This window comes from Neolamprologus brichardi, chromosome 3 (genome assembly GCF_056152115.1).
Source record: "Neolamprologus brichardi isolate AB-2024 chromosome 3, ASM5615211v1, whole genome shotgun sequence".
NCBI lineage: Eukaryota > Metazoa > Chordata > Actinopteri > Cichliformes > Cichlidae > Neolamprologus > Neolamprologus brichardi.
The window spans coordinates 56925486-56952566 of NC_142106.1; the positions used below are offsets into that span (position 1 = coordinate 56925486).

Here is a 27081-nt window from a genome sequence, read left to right on the forward strand (position 1 = left end):
CAGTTATTGATCCATCATCTGTTCATTGATTGACACTTTGATGATGACTCCTGACATGATGAAGATGGTTGAATGTGTGCTGCTTTGTTTTCATGAATCCCATTAAAAACACACTTACACTTCCTCAGACCTGGTCTCAACCATCGGACTCCAGCAGGCTCCACCCTGAAAGGAGGAGGGGGGTCAGAGCAGCACAGTCAGCATGCACACATGGACATTACATGGCTCTCATACACACACTGTTACACACTGAGCTCAAAGCTCGGCTCCACTGTTTTATTCAAAGAAATCTACATTTATTTATCAGCACATTTAAAAACAGCTTGAGCCAAAGTGCTGCACAGAGTAGAGAGAAAATAGGAAACATACACAGTAATTACTATAAAGACTCGTCAGAATTGAAAGCTACAGAGTACAAATGTGTTTCCAACCGGGTTTTAAAAATGTCGAGTGTTGGTGACGACCTGATGTGAAGGGCGACTGTTCCAGAGTTTGGCTGCAGCGATCGATAAAGCTCACCTCTGTTTTTACGTCTAGTTCTGGTCAGAAGCTACTTATCTGCAGACCTGAGGGCTCGACTTGGATTATTTTGTTAAAGAGAGATAAGATGGAGCCAATCCATTCAGAGATTTAAAGACAAACAACCAGATCTGGAAGTGGATTCTACCACGTACTGGTAACCAGTGGAAAAAGCTGGAAAAAGCTGGTGATGGGTCGTCTAGCACAGACCCACCGCTGGAACCAGACAATTCATGAGGGAGAGAACTGTGACAGCGCCGTTCCTTCACTTGACCTCAGTCGCTCTCGTCTGCTCCCTCGTAACACTGCTCTTTATTGAGGTTACATGAATATGCATAAGTTCATTAACATATGACGTCTTACACAGGTATGAACAAAGAGTACCAGTCTGTGCATAGTGTAGGCGTGTGTGTGTGTGTGTGTGTCTTTGTGTGTGTGTAGGTGTGTGTGTGTGTGTATAGGTGTGTGTGTGTGTGTGTGTGACCCTGTGACCCCAAAGCTGGTGCTAAGAGTCCAGTGGTCCCCCTAACAAAGGGCTCTTATACTTAACCAGACACAGAGTAGGTGTCCTCTGTCGGATTATAATATTATTTTATGCCATGTTAGACCCCTAATTAAAGATTGTGAATTATTATGTAGTTTTAGTTTGCATTATGCTCCTGAATTAGAAGAAGGTGATAACTATTACATTTGGTAAACTGATTTACATTACATTAGACTGTTGATTTATTGTGAATGAATGATATTGTTTTATGATGCATTATACTGCTGAGTTATAAGAAATACTGTTCCAGAAAGTCATCACCTTATTTGTCTGAGTAGAAGAGAACAGAGCATACTGCCCCATCTCAGCAGGAGCAGATAAACAGGGAGCCAAGGTCGTAGCTTAGGCGCTGTGTGAGAAAGAATGTGAATGTTTAGGCTTTTATGATTAGGTGGGGGCCACTAGAGGCTATAAGAGTTTGATCAAGGCTCCACCATTTTGAGATCTGATGCTGTCTACTGTATGGTGTCCATCTCCCACGCGTGTATTCATTAATTCGTTTGACTTGACCCGGCCGGACCAGTGTGGTTATTTTTGGTTTTCCTCTTGTATCCATCCCCAATATTTTAATCCGTAACACCTCCTACACCAGGGGTTTCAAACTCGCGGCCCGTGGGCCAATTGTGGCCCGCAGGACGATAGTTTTTGGCCCCCACCTTAATATGAAAATTTAATGTTAGTTTGATAATGTATGACACTTTACAGTGTTGTGTGCGGAGCTGAATTAACCCACCAATCAGGGTGGGATATGGATCTCAGGGGACACCAGCCGGGCTTGATGCAAGCAGGGAAACATTTCTCAATGAGTAAAAGTTACAGCAGCGTTGCCCTGGAGTGTTTCTTTCTTTTCTGTGCCTGGCTGGCTTCCTCCTTTCTATTGGGCAAACGCGGAAATTCGTCCCAGCGCGCTGCGTTCACAACACTTCAAAAAAAGTTGTTTTTTTTAAATTGCTGCCCAGCGGGACATTATACGTATATAGATTTATACACACGTCAGTGGGAGTTTTAGTTATTTTTTCACAGAGAGAGATCTCATATTAACTCTCAAAGTGATGCGTAGGAAGGTTGCCAGTCTTAAAACAGATCTACTGAGGCAGCAAGATTTCTTCAAGAAAGCAACCAAAGAGAATAATGCAGCAGTCGAAGCCACGTGGTTAGTGAGATGATTGCTAAAACAGGGAAGCCATTCACAGAAGGTGAATTTGTCTAAAAGTGCATATTGCAGGCTGCAAATATAGTCTGTCCGGGAAAGAAAGGTCAGTTTAGCAACATCAGCCTTTCTGCCAGTTGAGTTGAGAGCAGAAGTGAAGCCTTGATGGAGAAGGATGGAGTTAGTGTTCCTGTGCTAACTGATCCCAAATGGCTCATGGACTTAGCTTTTCTTGTTGATATAACACATGAGCTTAATGTACTGAACAAGACGTTACAAGGCCAGGGGCAACTTGTCAGTGCTGCCTATGACAACGTGAGAGCATTCTCCACAAAACTTGCGCTCTGGAAAGCTCAGCTCTCTCAGACAAACCTTTGCCATTTCCCAGCATGCAAGGCACTCGTGGATGCAGGCACACCATTCTGTGCTGACAAGTATGTTGATGTCATTTTGAGGCTACAGGAGGAATTTAATCACAGATTTTCTGACTTCAAGACACACAGAGCCAACTTTTAAATTTTTGAGGACCCCTTCTCCTTTGATGTGCAAGATGCCCCTTCTGTGCTTCAAATGGAGCTCATTGAGCTGCAGTGCAACTCTGAACTCAAAGCAAAGTTCAGGGAGGTGAGTGGAAAAGCAGACAAGCTTGGACAATTTTTGAGAGAATTGAGCCCTAGTTTCCCTCGGCTTTCCCGAATGTTCAAGCGGACCATGTGCCTTTTTGGTAGCACATACTTGTGCGAAAAGCTCTTCTCCACTTTTAACTTCAATAAGTCCAAGTACAGGTCCAGACTTACGGATGATCATCTTCAAGACATACTGAGGGTCGCAACTGCTTCCTCCCTCAGGCCAAATCTGGCTCGGCTATGCGAGAGGAAATGCTGCCAGGTCTCTAGCAGCAAGGAGTAGGCAAGAGAAGCCATGTTCAGAAGAACAGTTCATTTTCTACAGTGTTCCATTCATGTTCAGAAGAAGGTTATAGAACTGTTAATACAGACATTTCAATCTAAATACAGCAGATATAGAAGACTGAAAAAAACACAAAAGTTCACTGACTAAAAATATCTTATTATTATTTTATTTATGTATTACAGATTGATTTATTTTCTTATTAATTCTTAATTTGTTTATTTATTTTTCACATTTTGTGTTAAAAAATAAAAATAAAGAGATTTGAGAAGATTGGAATTTTTTAACCATGCCTTTCTTGTGGAAAACCTAATGCGGCCCAGCCTCACCCAGACTCTGCCTGCAGCGGCCCCCAGCTAAATTGAGTTTGAGACCCCTGTCCTACACCACAAATCAGTAAGAGAGGGTACGACCTCTCTCATGGCCCCAAGTGGTGTGTGCATGCCAGAGCACTCTGGAAGGCACACAGAGTCTTTACAGACTACTAAGGATCAAACCTCTATCATCATGCAATCGATTATAAAACTCTAAGCAAATATGAGTAAATATTTCTAAGCATAAATGACAATCAACAATATAAACCTTACAGCTGGTTTTAATAACAGAATTTATTTGTTTCTCAAATGAGAAAGAGCTATCGAGAAACACTCCTAAATCTTTAGTTCTTAACTTTTCCAGTGGGCCAAGGTCGACATTATCTGCTAATGCTAAATAGGCTGCCGTTATTAACTAATGCTAATTTGATGTGAATTAGCATTATGCACTAATGATAACAATGTGAACGGCTAATGCTAACACTCTTTTTCCAAGCATTACAACATCTGAGCTGCTAATGCTAAGTAGGCCGCCATTAGCACCTACGTCTAATTTAAGGCAAATACGCATTAGAACCTAATGCTCATATCGTTTTCCTTTGCTTTATAACAATGTGAGCAGCTACTTCTAAATAGCATTAGCTAATAACAGCAGTCTAATTTGATGCTAAGTATGCTGCCATTAGTGGCTAATTCTAATTAGGGGTGAATAATTATTACCAGCTAATGCTAATATCATTTTCTCTTCCCTTTTAACAATGTGAGCAGCTAGTACTAGGTAAGCTGATGCTAGCAGCTAATGCTAAAGCTAAAGCTATTTTGATGTGAATTAGCATTACATTAGTGAGGAGCTAATGCTAAGTAGGTTGCCGTCATAAGCTAAAACTAATTTGAGGTGAATTAGCATTATCCGGTTATGCTAACAATGTTTTTTCTTACTTTTTAACAATACGAGTAGCTAATGTGAACACTTTTTTTATTCAATTTTAACTTTTCCCCTGCGATGTGAAGAGTTAATGCTAAATAGGACGCCATTAGTGGCTAATTCTAATTTTAAATGAAAAAGCATTAAAAGCTAATGCTAATACCATATTTTCTTGCTTTAAATCAATATCAGTAGCTAATGCTAGGTACGTAGCCATCATTAGCTAATGCTAATTTAGGTGAATTAGCATTATCCACTAATGCTAACAATGTTTTTGCCAACTCTTTTCCCTTGCATTATCACAATATAAGCAGCTAATGCTAAGAAGGCTGCCATTATTAGGAAATGCTAATTATTATATGTGTTCGCATTATCCGCTGCTCCTAGCAATGTTTTATCTTACCTTTTAACAATATCAGCAGCTAATGCTAAAATTACTAAATTTACTTTACTTAACCTTTTAGTTAAGCCTATTTAGCATTAATTAACTTCATTTAGCATTAAGAAGTTTTTGCTAAATAGGCTACCATTAGTGGCTAATGCTAATTTTAGGTGAATAAGCATTGGCAACTAATGTTAATAACATATTCTCTTGATTTCTAACAATGTGAGCAGCTAATGCTAAGTAGGTTGCCGTTATTAGCTAATGCTAATTTATCCGCTAATGCTAACAATATTTTTTCTTACATTTTAACAATATGATGTGTGTTACCGTTAATAACTATTGCTAACTTGATGTGAATTAGCATTATCAAATAATGCTAACTACTTTCCCTTGCATTATAACATGTGAGCAGCTAATGCTAAGAAGGCTGCTGTTATTAGGTAATGCTAATTTGATGCGAGTTAGCAATACCCGATAATGCTAACACTTTTCCCTTCCTTTTTAATAATGTGAGCAGCTAGTGCTAAGTAGGCTGATGTTAGCAGCTAATGCTAATTTGATGTGAATTAGCATTGTATTAGTGAGGAGGTAATGTTAAGTAGATTGCCATTAGTCGCTAATGCTAATTTTAGGTAAATAGAAATTGGTAGCTAATGCTAATACCATATTTTCTTACCTTATAACAATGTGACCAGCTAATGCTAAGCAGGTGCCGTTATTAGCTAATACTAATTTGAGGTGAATTAGCATTATCCGTTTATGCTAACAATGTTTTTTCTTACTTTTTAACAATACGTCATTAGTGGCTAATTCTAATTTTAGATGAAAAAGGATTAACAGCTAATGCTCATACTGTTTGCTTTGTAAGAATGACAGCAGCTAATGATACGAAGTCTACCGTTATTAACTAATGCTAATTTGATGTGAATTAGCATTATCCGGTAATGGTAACTCTTTTCCCCTGCATTATAACAATGTCAGGAGTTAATGCTAAGTAGGCTGCCATTAGGGGCTAACTCTAATTAGGGGTGAATAATTATTAGCAACTAATGCTAATACCGTTTTCTCTTTCCTTATAACAACTTGAGCAGCTAATGCAAATTTGATGTGAATTAGCATTATATTATTGAGCAGTTAATGCTAAGAAGGCTAGCCTTATTAACTAATACTACGTTGATGTGAATTAGCATTATGCGCTACTGCTAATACTGTTTTCCCTTACTTTTTAACAATGTGAGTGGCTAATTCTAAGTACGCTGTTGTAAATAGCTAATGCTAATTTAATGTGAGTTAACATTATCCAATAATGCTAACACTGTTTTCTCTTACTTATTAAAAATGATAGTAGCTAATACTAATACTCTTTTCCGTTGGGTAACAACGAAATGAGGAGTTAATGCTAAGTAGGCTGCTTTTAGTGGCTTATTCTAATTAGAGGTGAATAATTATTAGCAGCTAATGCTAATACCGTTTTCTCTTTCCTTATAACAATATGAGCAGCTAATGCTTATTTGATGTAAATTAGCATAATATTAGCAAGGAGTTAATGCTAAGTAGGCTGTCATAAGTGATTCTTTTCCCTTGCATTATAACGTTGTGAAGGGTTTATGCCAAGTAGGCTCCCATTAGCAGCTAAAGCTAATTTGAAGTGAATAAGCATTAGTAGCTAACGCTAATACCCTTTTCTCTTGTGTTATAATGATGTGAGACGTTAATATTGTTCTCAAACAACAGAATGAGAATGAAATATTGATTCTAACAGGGCCCATAAATAGCATTAGCTTAGAAGCATTAGCTTAGCTTATCAGAGATTCCATCATGGTCACACAAATCCTTAGCAGAGCAAAGTGGCCTACTTAGCAATAGCTGCTCAAGTTGTAGAAAGCAAAGGGAAAACAGTATTAGCATTAGCTGCTAAATGTGCACTTGAGAACAAGTCTATTGTGAATTCAGCCGTGAATGTAGAGTTTCCAATAAGCTTCCACTTCCAAATGTTAGCTGCTCCTGTCTGGCCCTTTGTCACACAGACAGACTGAAATGATTCACAGCCTTATTTCATCCTTCTGTCAGTGTCACTGACTGTCACTGTGATTGTGGACATACAGAATGGGAAACATACACATGAGTGACACTTTATTAGGTACACAGTGGCCACTATCTCAGGTATAGTACACCTGTGACCTGATAAAGTGTATCTAAAGTTACAAAATGTTGTCTCTGTCCAAATATTTATGGACCTAACTGTAGGTCTACTTTTAATGAAACTCTCAACATGACTTATCACTTATCATTAATGTTCCTGCAAACAGACTCATTGGAGACCCCTACATAAATATCCATGTACTATCCAGCTAGACTAGTGTGTCTGTCCCTGAAAATATTCCTGCATGTGTGATTGTTCATGTCTCATCTGCAGCAAACAAACAGGACGTGAGTGAAAGACACAGGAAATGTTTCCAGCTCTTCTTCCTCTATCAGACATTCTTCATACCTGAGAGTGTCCAGTCTCCAGCCTGGATTCTTCAGTCCAGCCGACAGCAGCTTAATTCCTGAATAGCCTGGATGATTGTAGCTCAGGTCCAGCTCTCTCAGATGGGAGGGGTTGGAGCTCAAAGCTGAGGCCAGAGAAGTACAGCCTTCCTCTGTGATAAGACAGCCTGACAGACTGCAGACACACAAAACAACAATCCGTCTGTTATCCATCTCTGTGGCAGCATAACTAAGGGATGGTTCAGGGTCACCTGATCCAGCTCTAACTATAAGCTTTATCAAAAAGGAAAGTTTGAAGCTGATCTTCAAAGTAGAGAGGGTGTCTGTCTCCTGAACTCAAGCTGGGAGCTGCTTCCACACCCAGTCCAACATAGCCAGGCTTTCTTTGCTGCTTTGACAAAACCTCAAATCGCAGTCAGAGATGATAAGCATCATCACAGTGATGATCATTTCTCTGTTAACCCAGGCTTTCTGCTTCAGGATCTGTGCACACTCACAGAACAAGAAGACCTTTAAACAGCATTTCACCAAATGGATGGACTGAGCTCAGCCTACAGATGAACTGGATAAATAAAGATTTGACTTCAGTGTGCTCAGTGTCAGAGGGTAGTGTTGATACAACTAAAGTTATCTTTATAGTTATATTTATAGTTATAGTTTTTTATTGTCGGAGTACTTCAAGTCTGAAGTATCACTTAAATGCCTTACATGCTGCTGATGGTAGCAAACAAACCATCCAAACAAATAGAGGTGGGAGGCTTGGGCAGACTACGTAGGATCAGCTTGTGGGAGGAGTCAAGATAAACCAAAGAAAGACAAGCTAACAAACGCCACAGTGAAGTGGATAGCTACAAACTTCAGGCCGATTAGTGTTGTTGAAGAAGTCGGTCTGAGGAACATTCTTAGGATCAACAAATGACGGCATGTATGAGCCTCCCTCAAGACGCACCATCACAAGAAGAATACATGAGCTGTAGAAAAAGGAGAGACTACGAAAGCCACGGTGTTACAACGTGCACCAGCTGTTGGTCTCTCTGGAGACTACTGGCCGTGGCTGGGTAACCATGGTTACCTGGGAGTTACATGATATTAATGAAGAGTGGGAACTGCATTCTGTAGCAAACAATTTGTTATGAGGTAATCAGCTGATCTTAGTTTAACTGGAAGCCCTTCACAATAATTGCAAAGTCTTTATTTTGTCCAACTACCATCAGTTCGTCTGTACTGATGGTAACTTAAAGTCACACTAATGTCGTTTAGTTTGTATAGTTTATGTAGTAGAAGTATACTACAGTACCCTGATCACTGATAGGATAGATTTATGTAGATATACACCTTTGTGTTTAACATTACTGCATTATAGTACTGTGATCTTTGACCTTATATATGGTTATGTTAGCTATACTGATGTATGTACATATATGTACATCCATCCATCCATCCATCTTCATCCGCTTTATCCGGGGCCGGGTCGCGGGGGCAGCAGCCTAAGCAAAGAGGCCCAGACCTCCCTCTCCCCAGCCACCTCCTCCAGCTCATCCGGGGGAACACCAAGGCATTCCCAGGCCAGCCGAGAGATATAATCTCTCCAGCGTGTCCTGGGTCTGCCCCGGGGCCTTCTCCCGGTGGGACATGCCTGGAACACCTCACCCAGGAGGCGCCCAGGGGGCATCCTTACCAGATGCCCAAACCACCTCAGCTGGCTCCTTTCGATGTGGAGCAGCAGCGGCTCTACTCTGAGCCCCTCCCGGATGGCCGAACTTCTCACCCTATCTCTAAGGGAGATGCCAGCCACCCTTCGGAGGAAGCTCATTTCCGCCGCTTGTATCCGCGATCTCGTCCTTTCGGTCACTACCCACAGCTCGTGGCCATAGGTGAGGGTAGGGACGTAGATCGACCGGTAAATTGAGAGCTTCGCTTTTACACTCAGCTCCCTCTTCACCACGACGGACCGGTGCAGCGTCTGCATTACTGCAGCTGCAGCCCCAATCCGTCTGTCGATCTCCGGCTCCCTTCTCCCATCACTCGCGAACAAGACCCCGAGATACTTGAACTCCTCCACTTGGGGCAGGACCTCATCCCCGACCCGGAGTGGGCACTCCACCCTTTTCCGGCTGAGAACCATGGCCTCAGATTTGGAGGTGCTGATCCTCATTCCCGCTGCGTCACACTCGGCTGCGAACCGCTCCAGTGCGAGCTGGAGGCCCTCACCCGATGAAGCCAACAGAACCACATCATCCGCAAAGATCAGAGATGAGATCCTGAGGCCACCAAAGCGAAAGCCCTCCGCCACTTGGCTGCGCCTAGAAATCCTGTCCACAAAAATTATGAACAGAACCGGTGACAAAGGGCAGCCCTGGCGGAGCCCATCACCCACCGGGAACGAGTCCGACTTATTGCCGGCAATGCGAACCAAGCTCTTGCAACGGTTGTATAGGGATCGAATGGCCCGTAGCAATGGGCCAGACACCCCATACTCCATATACTACATATATGTACAGTGGGGCAAAAAAGTATTTAGTCAGCCACCGATTGTGCAAGTTCCCCCACTTAAAATGATGACAGAGGTCAGTAATTTGCACCAGAGGTACACTTCAACTGTGAGAGACAGAATGTGAAAAAAAAATCCATGAATTCACATGGTAGGATTTGTAAAGAATTTATTCGTAAATCTGGGTGGAAAATAAGTATTTGGTCACCTCAAACAAGGAAAATCCCTGGCTCTCACAGACCTGTAACGTCTTCTGTAAGAAGCTTTTCTGTCCCCCACTCGTTACCTGTATGAATGGCACCTGTTTGACCTCATCATCTGTATAAAAGACACCTGTCCACAGCCTCAACCAGTCAGACTCCAAACTCCGCCATGGCCAAGACCAAAGAGCTTTCGAAGGACACCAGGAAAAGAATTGTAGACCTGCACCAGACTGGGAAGAGTGAATCTACAATAGGCAAGAAGCTTGGTGTGAAAAAATCAACTGTGGGAGTAATCATCAGAAAATGGAAGCCATACAAGACCACTGATAATCTCCCTCGATCTGGGGATCCACGCAAGATCTCATCCCGTGGGGTCAAAATGATCATGAGAACGGTGAGCAAAGATCCCAGAACCACACGGGGGGACCTGGTGAATGACCTGCAGAGAGCTGGGACCAAAGTAACAAAGGTCACCATCAGTAACACACTACAACGGCAGGGAATCAAATCCCGCAGTGCCAGACGTGTTCCGCTGCTGAAGCCAGTGCATGTCCAGGCCCGTCTGAAGTTTGCCAGAGAGCACATGGATGATACAGCAGAGGATTGGGAGAATGTCATGTGGTCAGATGAAACCAAAGTAGAACTTTTTGGTATAAACTCAACTCGTCGTGTTTGGAGGAAGAAGAATACTGAGTTGCATCCCAAGAACACCATACCTACTGTGAAGCATGGGGGTGGAAACATCATGCTATGGGGCTGTTTTTCTGCCAAGGGGACAGGACGACTGATCCGTGTTAAGGACAGAATGAATGGGGCCAAGTATCGTGAGATTTTGAGCCAAAACCTCCTTCCATCAGTGAGAACTTTGAAGATGAAACGAGGCTGGGTCTTCCAACATGACAATGATCCAAAACACACCGCCCGGGCAACAAAGGAGTGGCTCCGTAAGAAGCATTTGAAAGTCCTGGAGTGGCCTAGCCAGTCTCCAGACCTCAACCCCATAGAAAATCTGTGGCAGGAGTTGAAAGTCCGTGTTGCTCGGCGACAGCCCCAAAACATCACTGCTCTTGAGAAGATCTGCATGGAGGAATGGGCCAAAATACCAGCTACTGTGTGTGCAAACCTGGTAAAGACCTATAGTAAACGTTTGACCTCTGTTATTGCCAACAAAGGTTATGTTACAAAGTATTGAGTTGTATTTTTGTTATTGACCAAATACTTATTTTCCACCCTGATTTACGAATAAATTCTTTACAAATCCTACCATGTGAATTCATGGATTTTTTTTTCACATTCTGTCTCTCACAGTTGAAGTGTACCTCTGGTGCAAATTACTGACCTCTGTCATCATTTTAAGTGGGGGAACTTGCACAATCGGTGGCTGACTAAATACTTTTTTGCCCCACTGTACATGCATATATATGTACATACATATAACTGGATATGTAACTTATCTATTCATCTTATTTGTCATGTATTTGCATTGTGTACTTCCTTTTTGTAAGAAACCACACACGTGATCACAGTCACAAGAATTATTCAGTGAAAGAATAAAGTGCCTCAAACCAAACCTTAAGCTCCTTATTCCACACGCTGGGATCATTTGGCCTTCAGTGGTGTTCTGCCTGACACACCAGAGTGACCGGAGTGCTAAAGAGTGAATCGGACACACCAGTGTCATCCCTGATATCTCCACTACATTTAATCGTGCTTCAGCTTGTGGCTGCCGTTAGCTGGACTGCTAGTTAGCCGGTGTGCTAGTTAGCCAGTGTGCTATTTAGCCAGTGTGCTATTTAGCCAGTGTGCTAGTTAGCCGGTTCGCTAGTCAGCTGGTGTGCTGACCAGCGAACCAGTAGGTTACAAGATGAGCTTGTCTGTCTGATGTCTGTCTGCCTTGGTCGTTTTGTCCTTGGGCAAGACACTTCACCTACCACTTACTGGTGATGACCAGAGGCGCCGATGGCGCAATATGGCAGCCTCGCTTCTGTCAGTCTGTCCCAGGGCAGCTGTGGCTACAACTGTAGCTGCCTCCACCAGTGTGTGAGAGTGAATGAATAGTGGAATTGTAAAGGGTCTTTGAGGGTCTAGAAAAGCACTATATAAATGCAATCCATTATTATTATTAAGAGCAGCTTTAGGCCTGACTGTGCTCATTCTTCCTCCAATCTCTCCTTACCAAAGATAACAACTACATCAGTATTAGCTCAATAACAATTTCTGCAATTCAATGGTGGACATTCATTTTTAAACCTTGTGTAAAACGATAAAACCTAAAAGTCTGAGTATTATTCTTTGTGCAAACAGCTCTTGCAGGTTAACCCGGACTTAATAATTAAATAATAATAATAAAAATAACCTTTCCCTTAAGCAGCTGTTCAGGCTACTAAACTCATCCCAGAAATAACAAGTGACACCATTAATAGTGGAGCTACCTTTAACAGGTGAAACTGATTTGACCTATAAGGCTACTGCAGTTACTTCTTATCAGGGTTAGTAGGGAAGACATCTGGATGAGGTAGGTAGTAGTAGGTAGTTAGTACCGGGCGAGTCCCCTCCCCCACATCGGCACCAGAACCCTGTATTATCTACAGGGTAAAACTGCCTGTTTTATCAAACTATGGCCATTACTACTGTGATCATTTGCAGCCCAGTGTGCCGCTCTCTCTGCTGGGATGAACCACTGGAGCTCACCCAGTCATCCCTTTAATTCTCTCAAGAAGAAGTGAAATAAACATATTATGTTACGAGTCTAATATTCTTTAAATCAAACTGTAATGAATAAATCAAGCAAGAAGATTTGGTGGCTCCAAGTGTTGTAGAAGAAAAGATAAACATCTCATTTTGAGAAATCAGCCTTTATAATTAAGTAAGTACTGTGAATAAAAAACAAACAGCGAACCAATCAGTAGTCGCCAATATCCTCCTAATTTCATCCACAAAGAAATCAAATATATATATTATGGGCCCAAAGGAGCCTAAATCTTTCAATTAGGCAGTACATGATGTATTTTTTTTTAAATAAACAAAGACATGACTATAACAACTTTTAGTAATTCAGAGTCCAATTATACACTCAAATGTGAATAAAAGTTCACTTGACAGCTGTATAAAAGTTACCTGTTTATACAATAATATAAATCACATTTCAAGTGATCATCTGTGGAAAAGTTTGAATCCTGACCTGAGAGTTTCCACTGCACACTGGGAACTCTTTAGTCCAGCAGACAGAAGGTTCACTCCAGAATCCTGCAGGTCAGAGTTACTCAGGTCCAGCTCTCTCAGACTGGAGGACTGGGAGCTGAGGACTGAGGACAGAGCTTCACAGCTTCTCTCTGACAGGTTACAGCCACTCAGTCTGAAAAATAAAAGACAGTCTATACAACAAATACTCATGTAGAGTTTATTAATACATTTCACAACATTAAATCTTGACTTTCTATTTTTAAAGTAAACATAAACATACTAAGATATAACATCATATGGATGAACTTTAATTAATAACTCTAAAAACAAAATGTTTTCTTATCTGACCTCAGAGTATTCAGTTTACAGTTTAAACGTTGTAGTCCAACAGACAGAAGCTTCGCTCCTGAATCCTGAAGCTTTCTGATACTCAGGTTCAGCTCTGTCAGACTAGAGGACTGTGAGCTGAGAACTGAGGACAGAGCTTCACAGTTTTCCTCTGAGAGTTCACAGATGTTAAGTCTGAAGATAAAAACATGAATAAAGATTGTTGTTAAAGTGTAATCAGGGTGCAATAGCTTATTGTCTTGTGCTGAGCAGGTTAGTGAAACTTCACTTTAACTTGGAAATGAATAAAAATGCTATGAAACAAGGATAACTGGATAAAGATATAAACAAAAAACAAACATCAAACACATAAACAAACAGAATTAAAAAGAATACAAATTGATCTGACCTCAGAACATTCAGTTTGGCGTGTGGACTCTCCGCTGCAGCAGACAGAAGCTTTACTGCTGAAACCTTCATGCTGTTGGTACTCAGGTCCAGATCTCTCAGACTACAGGACTGGGAGCTGACGACTGACAACAAATTTTCACAGCCTTCCTCTGAGACGTTACAGCTGCTCAGTCTGAGAGAGAAAGGGAAAATACAAAACAAAACAAAAAAAAAAAACAATATATGTGATCAAATTAAATTTGTTTATATGTTGAACCTTTTATTTTTTTTAAACCTATGAGACTATGAGTGATACCAATCCAGTGCACATGATTGGTACCTTGATGGTACCTTGCTCAGGGGTACCACAGGGTTGCTATTCGGTGGATTCGACCCCTGACCTTACCATCATGGTGCGACCGCTCTACCTACTGAGCTAATAATTCTGTGTACACTATCATACAATATTAACTAAAACAATTATTTTAGAAAATTTTAGTAATTCAATAATCATTATGCTCATTACCTGTGTATTGTGAGGAACACTGGATTTTAAACACTAGCTGTATAAAACTCTTCCTGTTAAAGGTGCGTATAAAGGAAATGAGCTGAAGTCATGTCTTCCTTCTCTCACCCCAACCAATCACAGCAGATGGCCCTGCCCCTCCCTGACCCTGGTTTTGCCGGAGATTTCTTCCTGTTAAATGGGAGTTTTTCCTTCCCACTGTCGCCAAAGTGCTTGCTCATAGGGGGTCATATGATTGTTGGGTTTTTCTCTGTATCTATGAAGTGCCTTGAGGCAACTTTTGTTGTGATTTGGCGCTATATAAATAAAATTGAATTGAATTGAAAATGCAGACTTCATGGAGAATGTTTGCTGTCAGGATATATCAAAGACAAAGCAGTGATCCATCCAGTCTCTTCCACTAAATGGTAAATGGCCTGCATTTGTATAGTGCTTTACTCAGTCCCTAAGGACCCCAAAGCGCTTTACACTACATTCAGTCATTCACCCATTCACACAACCATTCACACACTGGCAATGGCAGCTACATTGTAGCCACAGCAATACTGGGGCGCACTGACAGAGGCGAGGCTGCTGGACACTGGCGCCACCGGGCCCTCTGACCACCAGCAGTAGGCAAATGGGGTTAATATCTTGCCCAAGGAGCCAGGAGGCAGCCTGGGATCGAATCACCGACCTTCTGATTAGTGGCTGACTTGCTCTGCCACCTGAGCTACAGCCACCCCACCCCACTAAGCCCACAGATGGACAGACAACCACTCTCACTCACACCTGCATGAAGTTTAGATCACCAGGTAATCTAACTGCATGTCTGTGGACAGTGGGAGGAAACTGTAGAGGACCCAGAGTGAACCCAATGTAATTCTGTGGTAACACTGGTTATGGAAGCCTTACAATTACATATGGTTACTGACAAGAAACACGACCTTAGAGGCAATTTCAGTAATGAAGACCAAAGTTCTCCCTCCATATGGGATGAAAACATGACAGCACAGCAGAGATTTATATTTAAAAAGGGAGAGTGTGCACTGAAAGTGAGATACAAACTTGAACTTAAATTACGAACATCAGAAAAAGATGTAGGTGAAGTCTGGCAGGTGAAGTTTGTTCTTTAGGATAAAACAACCAAACTCCTGGAGTTGGAGACAAGTGAACAAGCTGAGGATAATAAACCTGTCAGAGGGGCTGAAGCATCAGAGCTCATGTTCTTATAGGCTGGGTCTGGATTGTCTTTTGATAAGAGTTACAGAACAAAGTGTGTTTGAGAAATGCTGGAGTGAAACATTAAAACTACCATATATTTACTGAGTGACTGATGATCATTTAATTTACTATTTAAAAAAAAATGTTACAGTGCTCTTTGAACTCAGCATTTCTGATTTATTTCCCATGATTTTAACAATGAAGCGATGACAACATGTTTACTTACAGAGCTTTGTTGGAGGCTTTGACCACTGGCAGCATTCTCAGAAGAGCCTCCTCTGAAGTAGAGTATTTCTTGAAGTCAAACACATCCAGATCTTCTTCTGATGACAGTAAGATGAAGGTCAGAGCTGAGCACTGAGCAGGAGACAGTTTACCTGTGGAGAGACTTCCTGAAGTCCTGTATTGTTGGATCTCCTCCACTAGAGAACGATCATTCAGTTCATTCAGACAGTGGATCAGATTGATGCTTTTCTCTGCAGAGAGATTCTGACTGAGCTTCTTCTTGATGTACTGGACTGTTTCCTGATTGGTCTGTAAGTTACTTCCTGTCTGTGTCAGCAGACCCCGTAGGAGACTCTGATTGGTCTGCAGTGAAAGACCCAGGAGGAAGCGGAGGAACAAGTCCAGGTGTCCATTTGGACTCTCTAAGGCCTTGTCCACAGCACTCTGGTGGAGAGACTCTCTTTTTCTAAAAAAACTAGACCACTTGGAGGTTGTTTGTTGTTCTTCCAGAAGATTGAGTCCAGAGTTGATGAAGGTCAGATGGAAATGAAGAGCAGCCAGAAACTCCTGAACACTCAGATGGATGAAGCAGAACACCTTGTCCTGGTACAGTCCGCTCTCCTCTTTAAAGATCTGTGTGAACACTCCTGAGTACATTGAGGCTGCTCTGATATCGATGCCACACTCTGTCAGGTCTGATTCATAGAAGATCAGGTTTCCTTTCTGCAGCTGATCAAAAGCCAGTTTTCCCAGAGACTCCATCATCTTCCTGCTCTCTGGACTCCAGTGTGGATCTGTCTCAGCTCCTCCATCATACTTGACCTTCTTCACTTTGGCCTGAACCACCAGGAAGTGGATGTACATCTCAGTCAGGGTCTTGGGCAGCTGTCCTCCCTCTCTGGTTTCCAGCACATCCTCCAGAACTGTAGCAGTGATCCAGCAGAAGACTGGGATGTGGCACATGATGTGGAGGCTTCGTGATGTCTTGATGTGGGAGATGATCCTGCTGGCCTGCTCCTCATCTCTGAATCTCTTCCTAAAGTACTCCTCCTTCTGTGGGTCAGTGAACCCTCTGACCTCTGTCACCATGCCAACACATCTAGGAGGGATCTGATTGGCTGCTGCAGGTCGTGTGGTTATCCAGAGGCGAGCAGAGGGAAGCAGTTCCCCCCTGATGAGGTTTATCAGCAGCACATCCACTGAGGTGGACTCTCTAGGGTCATTTAGGATTGTAGTTTTGTGGAAGTCCAGAGGAGGTCGACACTCATCCAGACCATCAAAGATGAACACAACCTGGAAGTCTTCAAAGCTGCTTCCTGCTTCTTTGATTTCAGTAAAGAAGTGATGAACAAGTCCCACCAAGCTGAACTCTTCCTCTTTCACCACATTCAGCTCTCTGAAAGTGAATGGAAATATGAACTGGATGTCCTGGTTGGCTTTGTCTTCAGCCCAGTCCAGGGTGTGTTTCTGTGTTAAGACTGTTTTCCCAATGCCAGCCACTCCCTTTGTCAGCACTGTTCTGATTGGTTTATTTCTTCCAGGTGAGGCTTTAAAGATGTCTTCTTGTCTGATTGTTGTTTCTGGTCTGTCTGGTTTCCTGGATGCTGTTTCAATCTGTCTGACCTCATGTTCATCATTGACCTCTGCAGTCCCTCCCTTTGTGATGTAGAGCTCTGTGTAGATCTGATTCAGAAGGGTTTGGTTTCCCGCTTTAGCGATCCCCTCAAACACACACTGGAACTTCTTCTTCAGCTTAGACTTGAGTTTAAGTTGACACCTCTGAAGAATCTCTGAATAAAAACAGTAGTTGAGATGATTAGTCTACTATGGTCCATACATTGCCAACAACTTATATATACATCTATTTGCATCTTAATAACTTTTGTTTAAGTCTCATTAGATGTTTGTGTAGCATATGAGTTATACTTTTGAATTTCACAAAAACATGCTCTGTTTAGTGAAATATTTAATTTTGTGTTTTAATCTCCTGCCTATGTGATCCGAGTCTGTGTGTGTATGTGTGTGTTTGTGTGCGCTTCGTAGGCGCGTGCATGTGTGCCCGGGTCACAGCTCCTTTCAGCATGGCCGGAGGTAAGTCACTGCCACGTTGCTCTCAGCTAATGAAAGTTTATTAAGACCACAAGCTGCAATTTGAGTATAGCTGAACTGCCGCATTTTGGTCTGTTGTTAACAGACTCGTTCGGCATAAGTTTTGTAGAGGGCAGATTTCACTAATTTAACTTTTTTTAATGAGTTTTAGCCCAAAGATGCAGCTGTAACGTTAACATACCATTTTTTTTAAACAGCATGCACTGTTTTCTTTTGTCAGGAGACTCACAGGCCTTTATTTCTATGTGTTGCAGGTATGGGGATGTGGTTTTTCATTGATTGCCTTTGTGGTACAGTGTTGTATTGCCTGTTGGATGGTGTTTATTAATATGATTATATTTGAGTTTAACGTTTGAATTATAAGCACCAAAAAGTTGGGTCCTGGTTATTAAGTTGAATTTGTTTGTCTGATTGTTCAATTATTTTCGAATAATTTTGTTTTATTGTTCCTATAAGTTGTTTTTGATGATTTTTCTGATATATTATTTATTTTATGCTTTTTGTTGTTTTTTGAGAGCTTAATTGAAAATTTTAAAACAATTCATTGTATTTGATTCATTATATTCTAGTAGAGTAGATAAAGCTGCAGCATTATCACAGCACAGATCCTCCACAGCGTGGCTGGAGGAGAGATTTCATCGCAGGCACACGATATGCACAGATCACATTTATCCATGTAGATAGAATATAATCCACCCACTGTTGTCATCTTCAATGCCCTGTAACAACATGGAGCAGAGCAGCTACCCGAATGCTACTTCAACAGCGGTCGATCATGGAAATATGGTATCTAAACAGATTCTTACTCTGGATGGCATTACCTTGGCCTCCAGTAACACTGTGAGGAACCTTGGAGTCATTTTTGACCAGGACATGTCCTTCAACGCACATATTAAACAAGACTAGAAAGAGAGAGCAGATTTCTCCTGCCCTGCCGACGTAGGACAGTTTTCCAATTTCATTGTACTATTGTACTATGTATGACTGTGCAATGACAATAAAGAGTTATCTTATCTTATCTTATCTTTGGCTTCCTGTTAAATCCAGAATTCAAAATCCTGCTCCTCACATACAAGGTCTTAAATAATCAGGCCCCATCTTATCTTAATGACCTTGTAGTACCATATCACCCTATTAGAGCACTTCGCTCTCGCTCTGCAGGCCTACTTGTTGTTCCTAGAGTATTTAAAAGTAGAATGGGAGGGAGAGCCTTCAGTTTTCAGGCCCTCTTCTGTGGAACCAGCTTCCAGTTTGGATTCAGGAGACAGACACTATCTCTACTTTCAAGATTAGGCTTCAAACTTTCCTTTTTGCTAAAGCATATAGTTAGGGCTGGACCATGTTGCACTGATTTGGAAAGAGTGAAGGTTTAAATGTTTTATGAAGTCATTGTATAACTTTCCTAAAGCATGATTTGTTTGACTATTTCTGATCAGAGCTCTGATTGGTCAGCTCAGAGTTCATGTGTTTTTGCCTCATCCATGTCTCTTCAGACAGACTGATGAATACTTACCTTCTGATTCTGATGGATGTGATGAGGCTGAGGGAGTTCCTGTTGGAGGAAAGTGCACCTTAAATCATGAGCTTTTTAAAAATGAAAATCAAAACCTGTGTAGATTCAAAATAATGTAAATGTAAATTTGTACTCAAATCAAATCAAATCACTTTTATTGTCACATCACATGTGCAGGTACACTGGTACAGTACATGCGAGTGAAATTCTTGTGTGCGAGCTTCACAAGCAACAGAGTTGTGCAAAATACAATAACGTAAAACAAGCAAAATATAAGAATGGCTAAATCTGAAAGTAATAAATATATGTACAATATATAAGAGTATATGCATTACTGGATGTGTATACTCAAAGGTTATTTGAGGAGGAAAGAGAAAACTAAGTTCAATATATACAATAAATTATGAGAATGTTGTGTCTTCCTAACACACTGACTGTTTATTTTTTCTCTGACTGACCTTTTTTCATCTTCTTTAAAATCAACCCCGCCACCTCCATCACATGGTCAGTAGTATATGTTTCCACCATGAGATCCACTGTTCTCGTTCTGTTTGCTTTCTCCAGGCGGCTCTTTTTGATGGGCGTGAAATCACCTCCCTTCTGCAGGTGCCAGTGGAAACGGTCAAGCTCCTTTTCTCCCAAATCATCCAGCATGTCCAGCAGCTGCTCCTTAACAGACGCCTCCATCTTTGACCTGTAAGTCATGAGAGAACATGAATCACAGTCTCACCACACTTTATTTTTTACTTATTTAATATATTTCACAGCAGATTACATGTTTATTCTGGATTATTTAGATTTTACTTCTGACTGACTTTTCTGGATGGATTATTCTGTGGTGAGAATAACATCACACACTGAATGGTAAAGAATCAATAATGAATAAAATACAGTAGGGGGCAGCCTTGTGGAGAGCTGGTGTTAAGGCTGAGAAAAGATGAAGCCCCCACTGAACATGGTCTGACAGGGAGTCTCTGATCCAGGAACAATTAGAAAACAACCAGAAAACTTAAAATCAGCTGAAGTATATGAAAAATGTAATATGAAGTCAACACTCAAACTAGTTTTATCAAGATTATACTGGCACCAGTTTGACATGAGGTTTCTAAATCTGCTCTGCAGTCAGGAACATGGTGTCCAGAAGACATTGTCATATAACAGTTCCAATATAATTATCTGATGATGGGGTAACTCTGGTCCTTGGAGATATTCTCAGGTTGCTGTTGATCCTAATGAGCTGTTTCTCCTCTATTACAGCAGACAAACATCAGCTGTACTTAAAGGCACTAAGTGCTGCACACAGGCTGGAGCTGATGCACTCGCTCTACAGAAGCACAGGAGTTTCAAAGTCCAAACTTCTTTCTGCTGGTTTCAGGTGGAAAGTTCTTACTTTCTCACCCTGACTGAACTATTCATCCTCCTCCATCCAGCAACACCTGAGTGGAAGTTCCCACCTACACTGTGTTTGAAGCAAAGCACAAAGGAGATGCCTGCTGGAGCAGCTGGAGTCCTACAGACACAAACACCTCCTACTAGTGATGTTCGATTCGTGAACGAATCGTTCAATACTCGAGAATCACTTTACTGACTCGTGAATCATGATTCACAAGCCCAACTGACTCACTGACTCATCCCTGTTGCTGTTAGCAAACTAATTCCATTAGTAGAAATATATCTAGCTTATAATTAAAATTGTGGGGGGGGGGGAAATCAACAGCCAGTTTCTTAACAAAAGGATTTCTGCTCTGAACTGGAAGAAAAAACCCTGAGTAGAAGCTCACATCAAGAAAATAGCTCCTCGGTTCACAGTAGCATCGCTCTGCTAACATGCTAACAGCACATTTGAGCTACTCACCCCCTCCCTTCCTGTGCTGAATCATAGAGCGAACGAATCACTCACTCACTCACTCACTCACTAACCCCCTGTGCTGAATCATAGCGCGAACGAATCACTCAGGACTCACTAACCCCCTCCCTCCTGAGCTGAATCATAGAGCGAATGAATCACTCACTCACTGACTCCCTCACCCCCTCCCTCCTGGCTCACAGCTTCTTCTTCTTCTTGGTTGGCAACCAATGTTAAGGCACATTACCGCCCCCTGGCTCACAGCTCAGTGGACATTTAGATGAGGAAATATATATTTAACACATTTAAGGAAAATACTAATAAAATACAAATAAACAAAATAAATGTTTATTAAGCAATTTTGATAGGAAATTGCTTAATTTTAGAAATGTTTTTGCTCTTTTTTGCTCTATAAAATAGTTGATTTTTTTAGAATCATTCATCGTAGCAGTGGGATTTACATGAAAAGAGAAACAAATTAAGTTTGAGTGAAAATGTACATTTTTTGCACTCTCTGGTCAACTGACTCAGTGAATCAAATGACTCAAAAATCCGATTCACTTTGGTGAGTGACTCATTAAAACTCGATTCAGTAAAAAGAATCAAATTTACCATCACTACTCCTACATTCTTTACACCCTGACTGCTGTGTTTGTGGAAACACTCCTACACACACCGCTTCACATATGAACATGTGTGTGAAACAGAGCTGACCTGAAATTAAACATGATTGAGAGGAAACACAAATCATTCATGTGCACATCAACTCAAATCCTCCTTTCCATCATGTGTGCTGTCTGTGGTAATAAGAAAAATAAGAAGTGACAGTTTGTCTCTCTAAGTGTGGTAATGTGGACAGAAAACAAAAGGAAGGTGGACGAGGCAACACAAGGTGTCAAAAGATGTATTCTAAGACACTTCTTCAGCTTCGAATCAGAGAGGAGAAACACACAGTTTTTACTTGCAGCAAGGGCAGTCACAGAACACTCGCACAGAAGTGATGGCTCCGAGACTCGCGCCCTGCCACTGCCCTGGTCTTTATTTATATACATCGGTGGGTGTGTTTGTTCATTACATTGGGATGTGGTTTCGTATATGTGTGCGTGTGGGGGGTCAAAGTGTGACCCCATGAAGACTTCCCTAAACCTGCTGGTCTGGAAGTCCAGCAGTTCATCTAAACAAAAGGCACTTAGAGACACGTTTATCCTATCATAAAACAATAAAAGAAGGTATGCCCCTTTCCCACGCTCCCAGGATGTGGGTGTGGGTGTAAAAGCCAGAGCACTCTGAAGAGGAGTGAACGCACCCCCCTCTTCATGCTACACAGACCTCCTAGGATGAGACATTCTTTCAATATGCCATCAACTATATACTTCTAAACACAAATGATTACAAGCAGTATTCTACCATAAGTAAACTTATATTATTAAAAGATTATAATGACTACTAGGGTACAATTTCCCCTTGACACAAGGATATTGTTTTGATTTTCTGTTGTTGGTTGTTTTTTTCCTAACTGTGAATTTTTGATTTAAAAAGGAGGAGAATTTTAAGAGTTACAGCTCTGTGTTACGTACTCTCTGCCCCAAAAGGTGGAGGTGGCAGAGTTTTATTGGGAGTGGCAAACAGGGACACCATTAGAAATGAGTCCATTAGAGGGACAGCTGAGGTCAAACACACAGACAGTGAGACTGACATATGCTCTTTGAGTTAAGTCTGTGTACAAATAGAAATTGATAACTATTATTTGGTATTATTATATAGGAACATAGCATTTTAGAGTACAAGTAATTATGACTTTTTATACTAATATGATTAAAACACTTTGAAAATAAATACTACATTCATCTACATTCGTTTTATTAATTTCTAACATGATTCTTCTGTCTCAACATCTCACTTTGCCTTAGACATACCTGATAACTAATATCTAATTATCTGTTAATGTTTTCACTAATTTAATATAATAATTTTATTTGGTCTAATGAAGTCAGCGTAAATCAACAATGCAAAAACTTGTGTTGTTGTAATTACTTCCTGTTGAAGCAGATTCAATATAACAAACATTTATATTGTTATAACATTTATAACAAAGGATTTTTAAACAGACAGAAGCCAACAGGTTTAATTCAATTCATTACTACATCTATACATCCACCTGCACTGTAATTATAAAGACCTCAAACCTCCAACAGTTGTTGACACTATAACTGCTTATGGTCAAACAGATGTGCAAGTCTGACAGTAGGTGGACCAGCGACCACCCTGCAGTTAGTGAGCAGGAGAACAGAGGTGATAGTAGGGCTGTGCGATAGGACCAAAATCTCATATCCCGATATAAGACATCTATCATCCCAATAACGATATAAATCACAGAAATGTAACATTTTCTGTCAATTCTGTGAATCTCGGGGAACTCGAATTGTGTGAAGTGTTTCCAGTGGGGAGTCGTGTACCTGGAATCGAGTGTTTTGACCAATGTATGAAACGATACATTTTTTGACATAAGTATTTGTATTTTCTTCGTGAGTATTTATTACACGGCGTGCTGCGGGGAAAAGCCTGTTCTAATGTTTGAGTCTAAGGTTTATTTTTTAGCACCTGACGGCTCTTTGTAACACTGGTTGTTACCAACAAAAACGCATAAAAACAGGCGCTTGTCCATCCGTAGTGTGGTTATATTAAATATAAGAGAAAGAGAGAACTTTAATAAATTTATATAGCCTCTTCAGTGGCTGTAATAATTTACCACAACAGTCACTACAGTGATGAAAAAATATTTGTGGCACATTAGTATATGTGAGGGGGCAAACTCCTCAAAATGGGTGGTGACCATGGTGGCCAATAAGAAGTCGGCCACCTTGGATACAACTTTTGTTTTTTCAATAGGAAGAGGGCCATGTCACACATCAAACTTATTGGTAATGTCACAAGAAAAACAATGGTGTGCTTGGTTTCAACGTTTTTTAAAACCCCTAAATTCCTGATCTTCATTCATAGTTGCAGCAGTGTTCATGTGTCATAACGAAGTTTGTTTTAATATAATATTTAATATAATATAAGGTCCAACCTTTGCTGCCCAAAAAAGTGCATATGCCATTCTGAACGGCAAAGTGATTCTTCAATCACTGGTTATTAAGAAGGGTCCCAAGTCCTTCCAGTCACCAACTGGAATTATGCTGACGGCGCAGGGTCCTTTTACAAGTCTGTGAAAGTTAGGGGGTTCCCACCCCTGAACTTATGCACTTCCTAGAAGTCTAACTTCCGTCCTAACTGACATTAATTTGAAACAAAAATCAAAACAGCAGGTTTTAATCGATGTAGGTCCAACCTTATAACCAATAGGGACTTAAGGCCCTCAAAGAAATAACCAATTACCTATTTTACTGTGTTTTCTTAACACACATATTAACTTCTTTTTCTCTTTCACCATGAAATACCATATTTCCTTTAACTCAGTACTGTCATTCTCAAAATTTAATTATTGTTACCCCAAAGATATACCTTTATTCTCAGAAATTTAGTTTTACCACTACTGAGCCAATTTAATAGTTAAGATCGTCAACTCAGCGAACAGATAATTTAGAATTCATCCAATATGCCAAATTTGCTTTTTTGAACAGGCTTGTGCTTACCTTTAAATCTTTTTAGACCGGTCTTCTGTTCGCCTCATTTTAGATCCAAACTTGGGCCACATTTGTTCTCTCTTTTGCAAAGGAAATGGGGCGGAAATACCAAATATTAAACCCGATTCTTTGATCCCCATGAGAGAACAGAGAAAACCCGACTCAGGACTGGTCAAAACATTTATGATTCTTTATTCAATCATCTTCCGGAAGAGAGAGCCCTGCACAGCCCAAAGCCAGTTGCAGAATCTCTAACATTAGAAGCTAAAAATGTGTCTCATATTGGTGTTATTTTGGTACTTTACACGTCACACATAGTTTTGATAAAAACAACTCCTTGTATGTTACTAGTTCCTCTTTTTTTGTGTCTGGTTTCCTGTATTTATTAATATGTTTGTACAACTCTACACTAACTGGGCAAGATACTAATCCCATGTTTGCCTACTGCTGGTGGTCAGAGGGCCCGGTGGCGCCTGTGTCCGGCAGCCTTGCCTCTGTCAGTGCGCCCCAGGGCAGCTGTGGCTACAATGTAGCTTGCCGTCACCAGTGTGTGAATGTATGTGTGAATGGGTGAATGACTGAATGTAGTGTAAAGCGCTTTGGGGTCCTTAAGGACTAGAAAAGCGCTATACAAATGCAGGCCATTTACCATTTTACCATTTAACTTCCTGTTTTTCAGTCTAGCTGAGCACTTAGTTTGTGAGTCAAAAATAGCCTTGCTTTACAAGCCTTTATTACTAAAATACATAAAACAATATAGTCACAAAATAAGCCCTAAGAATACATATTTATTTCATAACACAGTAAAAGACTGTGTTATGGACAAAAAGACAAAAAGACAAAAACACGTGCAAAATCCAAAACACGTGCAAAATCCAAAACACGTGCAAAATCCAAAACACGTGCAAAATCGAAAACACATGCAAACTCCAAATCACAACAGAAGTGCTCCAGGACGCTAGGGGCAGTGTTGAGCTTTTGTTACCTAGTAACTACACAAGCCAGGAAGTACCAATGACCGGATTTGGGCTGTATCCTAATTCAGGGTCTGCAGCCTTAAAGGCCGCATTTTCAGGCCGATTACGTCACAGCGACGTGACGAAGGCTGTCTCAATTCAAAGGCTGCTCGAAATGCGGCCCTCAAATGCGTCCTTTAGTTCCCTGTATTTTAAGGATGGGTCGGTGTAGCCTTCATGGGCAAACATATCCCAGAATTCATAGCGTGGTGGTGGTTTGGATAATTTTGCCGCAGACGGCAGATGCGGAGCGGCCAAAGAGTAAACTTTGAAAAGTAAGTACTGAATATTTTGTCACTTATTTATGCGCAAATGTTTAATAATGAAGAACATTAAAACATTACTGTTGGCCACATGTCGGGAAAGTTATGTGACATCAGCGATGTTTGTACTAACTTGGTTTTAAAGCCTTTACTTCAAAACATACGCCGTTCAATAGTTGACTTTAATCTTACAGAGAATGTGATGATTTTATGGATAATTAAAGTCAGTCATATATCCACAAACACAACAAGAGTTTACAGAGTCGTTCAATAAACATGTTAAGTGTGTAAATTTGCCCTTTTCTCTCGAGTCTGTTTGCTCATGAAATGAAATTTGGTTAGTTTACATTAAAAATGATATTTAATCGTGATTAATCCAAATTAATCCACAGTAACCCTGTGATGAGTCTGATTAAACATTTTCATTAACAGCAGTAATATAGATTATATATTATTATATATTAGTGCACACTTACCTTTTAGTATATATGTTTGTTACAAAGTTGTATTTACAGGAGAGAAGCTGAGTTAAAGACTGAAGAAAACTATTCAAAGTCTCTTTGAATTGAAGCGTTTAACATTCTTTGTGTTTATTCTGCATTTACTTCATTATATGGTGTAAACGTCTGTTACAGGCTTAAATATAAAGTTGAAAACATGTAATTGCAACTATTGATCAAGTAATTGTGATTAATCACGATTAATGACAGAAAATTGTGTCATTAATTAGTCATTTTTTAATCTACTGACAGCACTAGTGTTTACTCTTGTGCCTCCAACTGTTTTACGCCCTTTCAACACCTTCGTGGTCAAAAGTGTAAACGCACAAAATCTACAATAAAATCCTCATGCAGCAATAGGACAGACACACAATCATTTATCTCTGTGTCTCAAACACACACACGTGTATTCAAAGCCTCGATT

The 27081-nt window shown here is 40.7% G+C and overlaps 1 protein-coding gene across 4 annotated transcripts in view; it reads right to left on the minus strand.

The window, feature by feature from the left end:
* LOC102776271 (protein NLRC3-like) overlaps positions 1-27081 on the minus strand; it is a 283171-nt gene that overhangs the window by 56431 nt on the left and 199659 nt on the right. For 2 of the 4 annotated variants that reach the window (XM_087837993.1, XM_087837992.1), the window contains 5 exons: positions 13850-14023; positions 13462-13635; positions 13112-13285; positions 7238-7411; positions 119-165 (listed from right to left, as the gene is read on the minus strand). The exons of the other annotated variants lie outside the window; for them this stretch is intronic. In XM_087837993.1, the coding sequence (XP_087694119.1) occupies positions 119-165; positions 7238-7411; positions 13112-13285; positions 13462-13635; positions 13850-14023 (743 nt within the window). The remainder of the gene's footprint in view (positions 1-118; positions 166-7237; positions 7412-13111; positions 13286-13461; positions 13636-13849; positions 14024-27081) is intronic. 4 annotated transcript variants of the gene reach the window in all.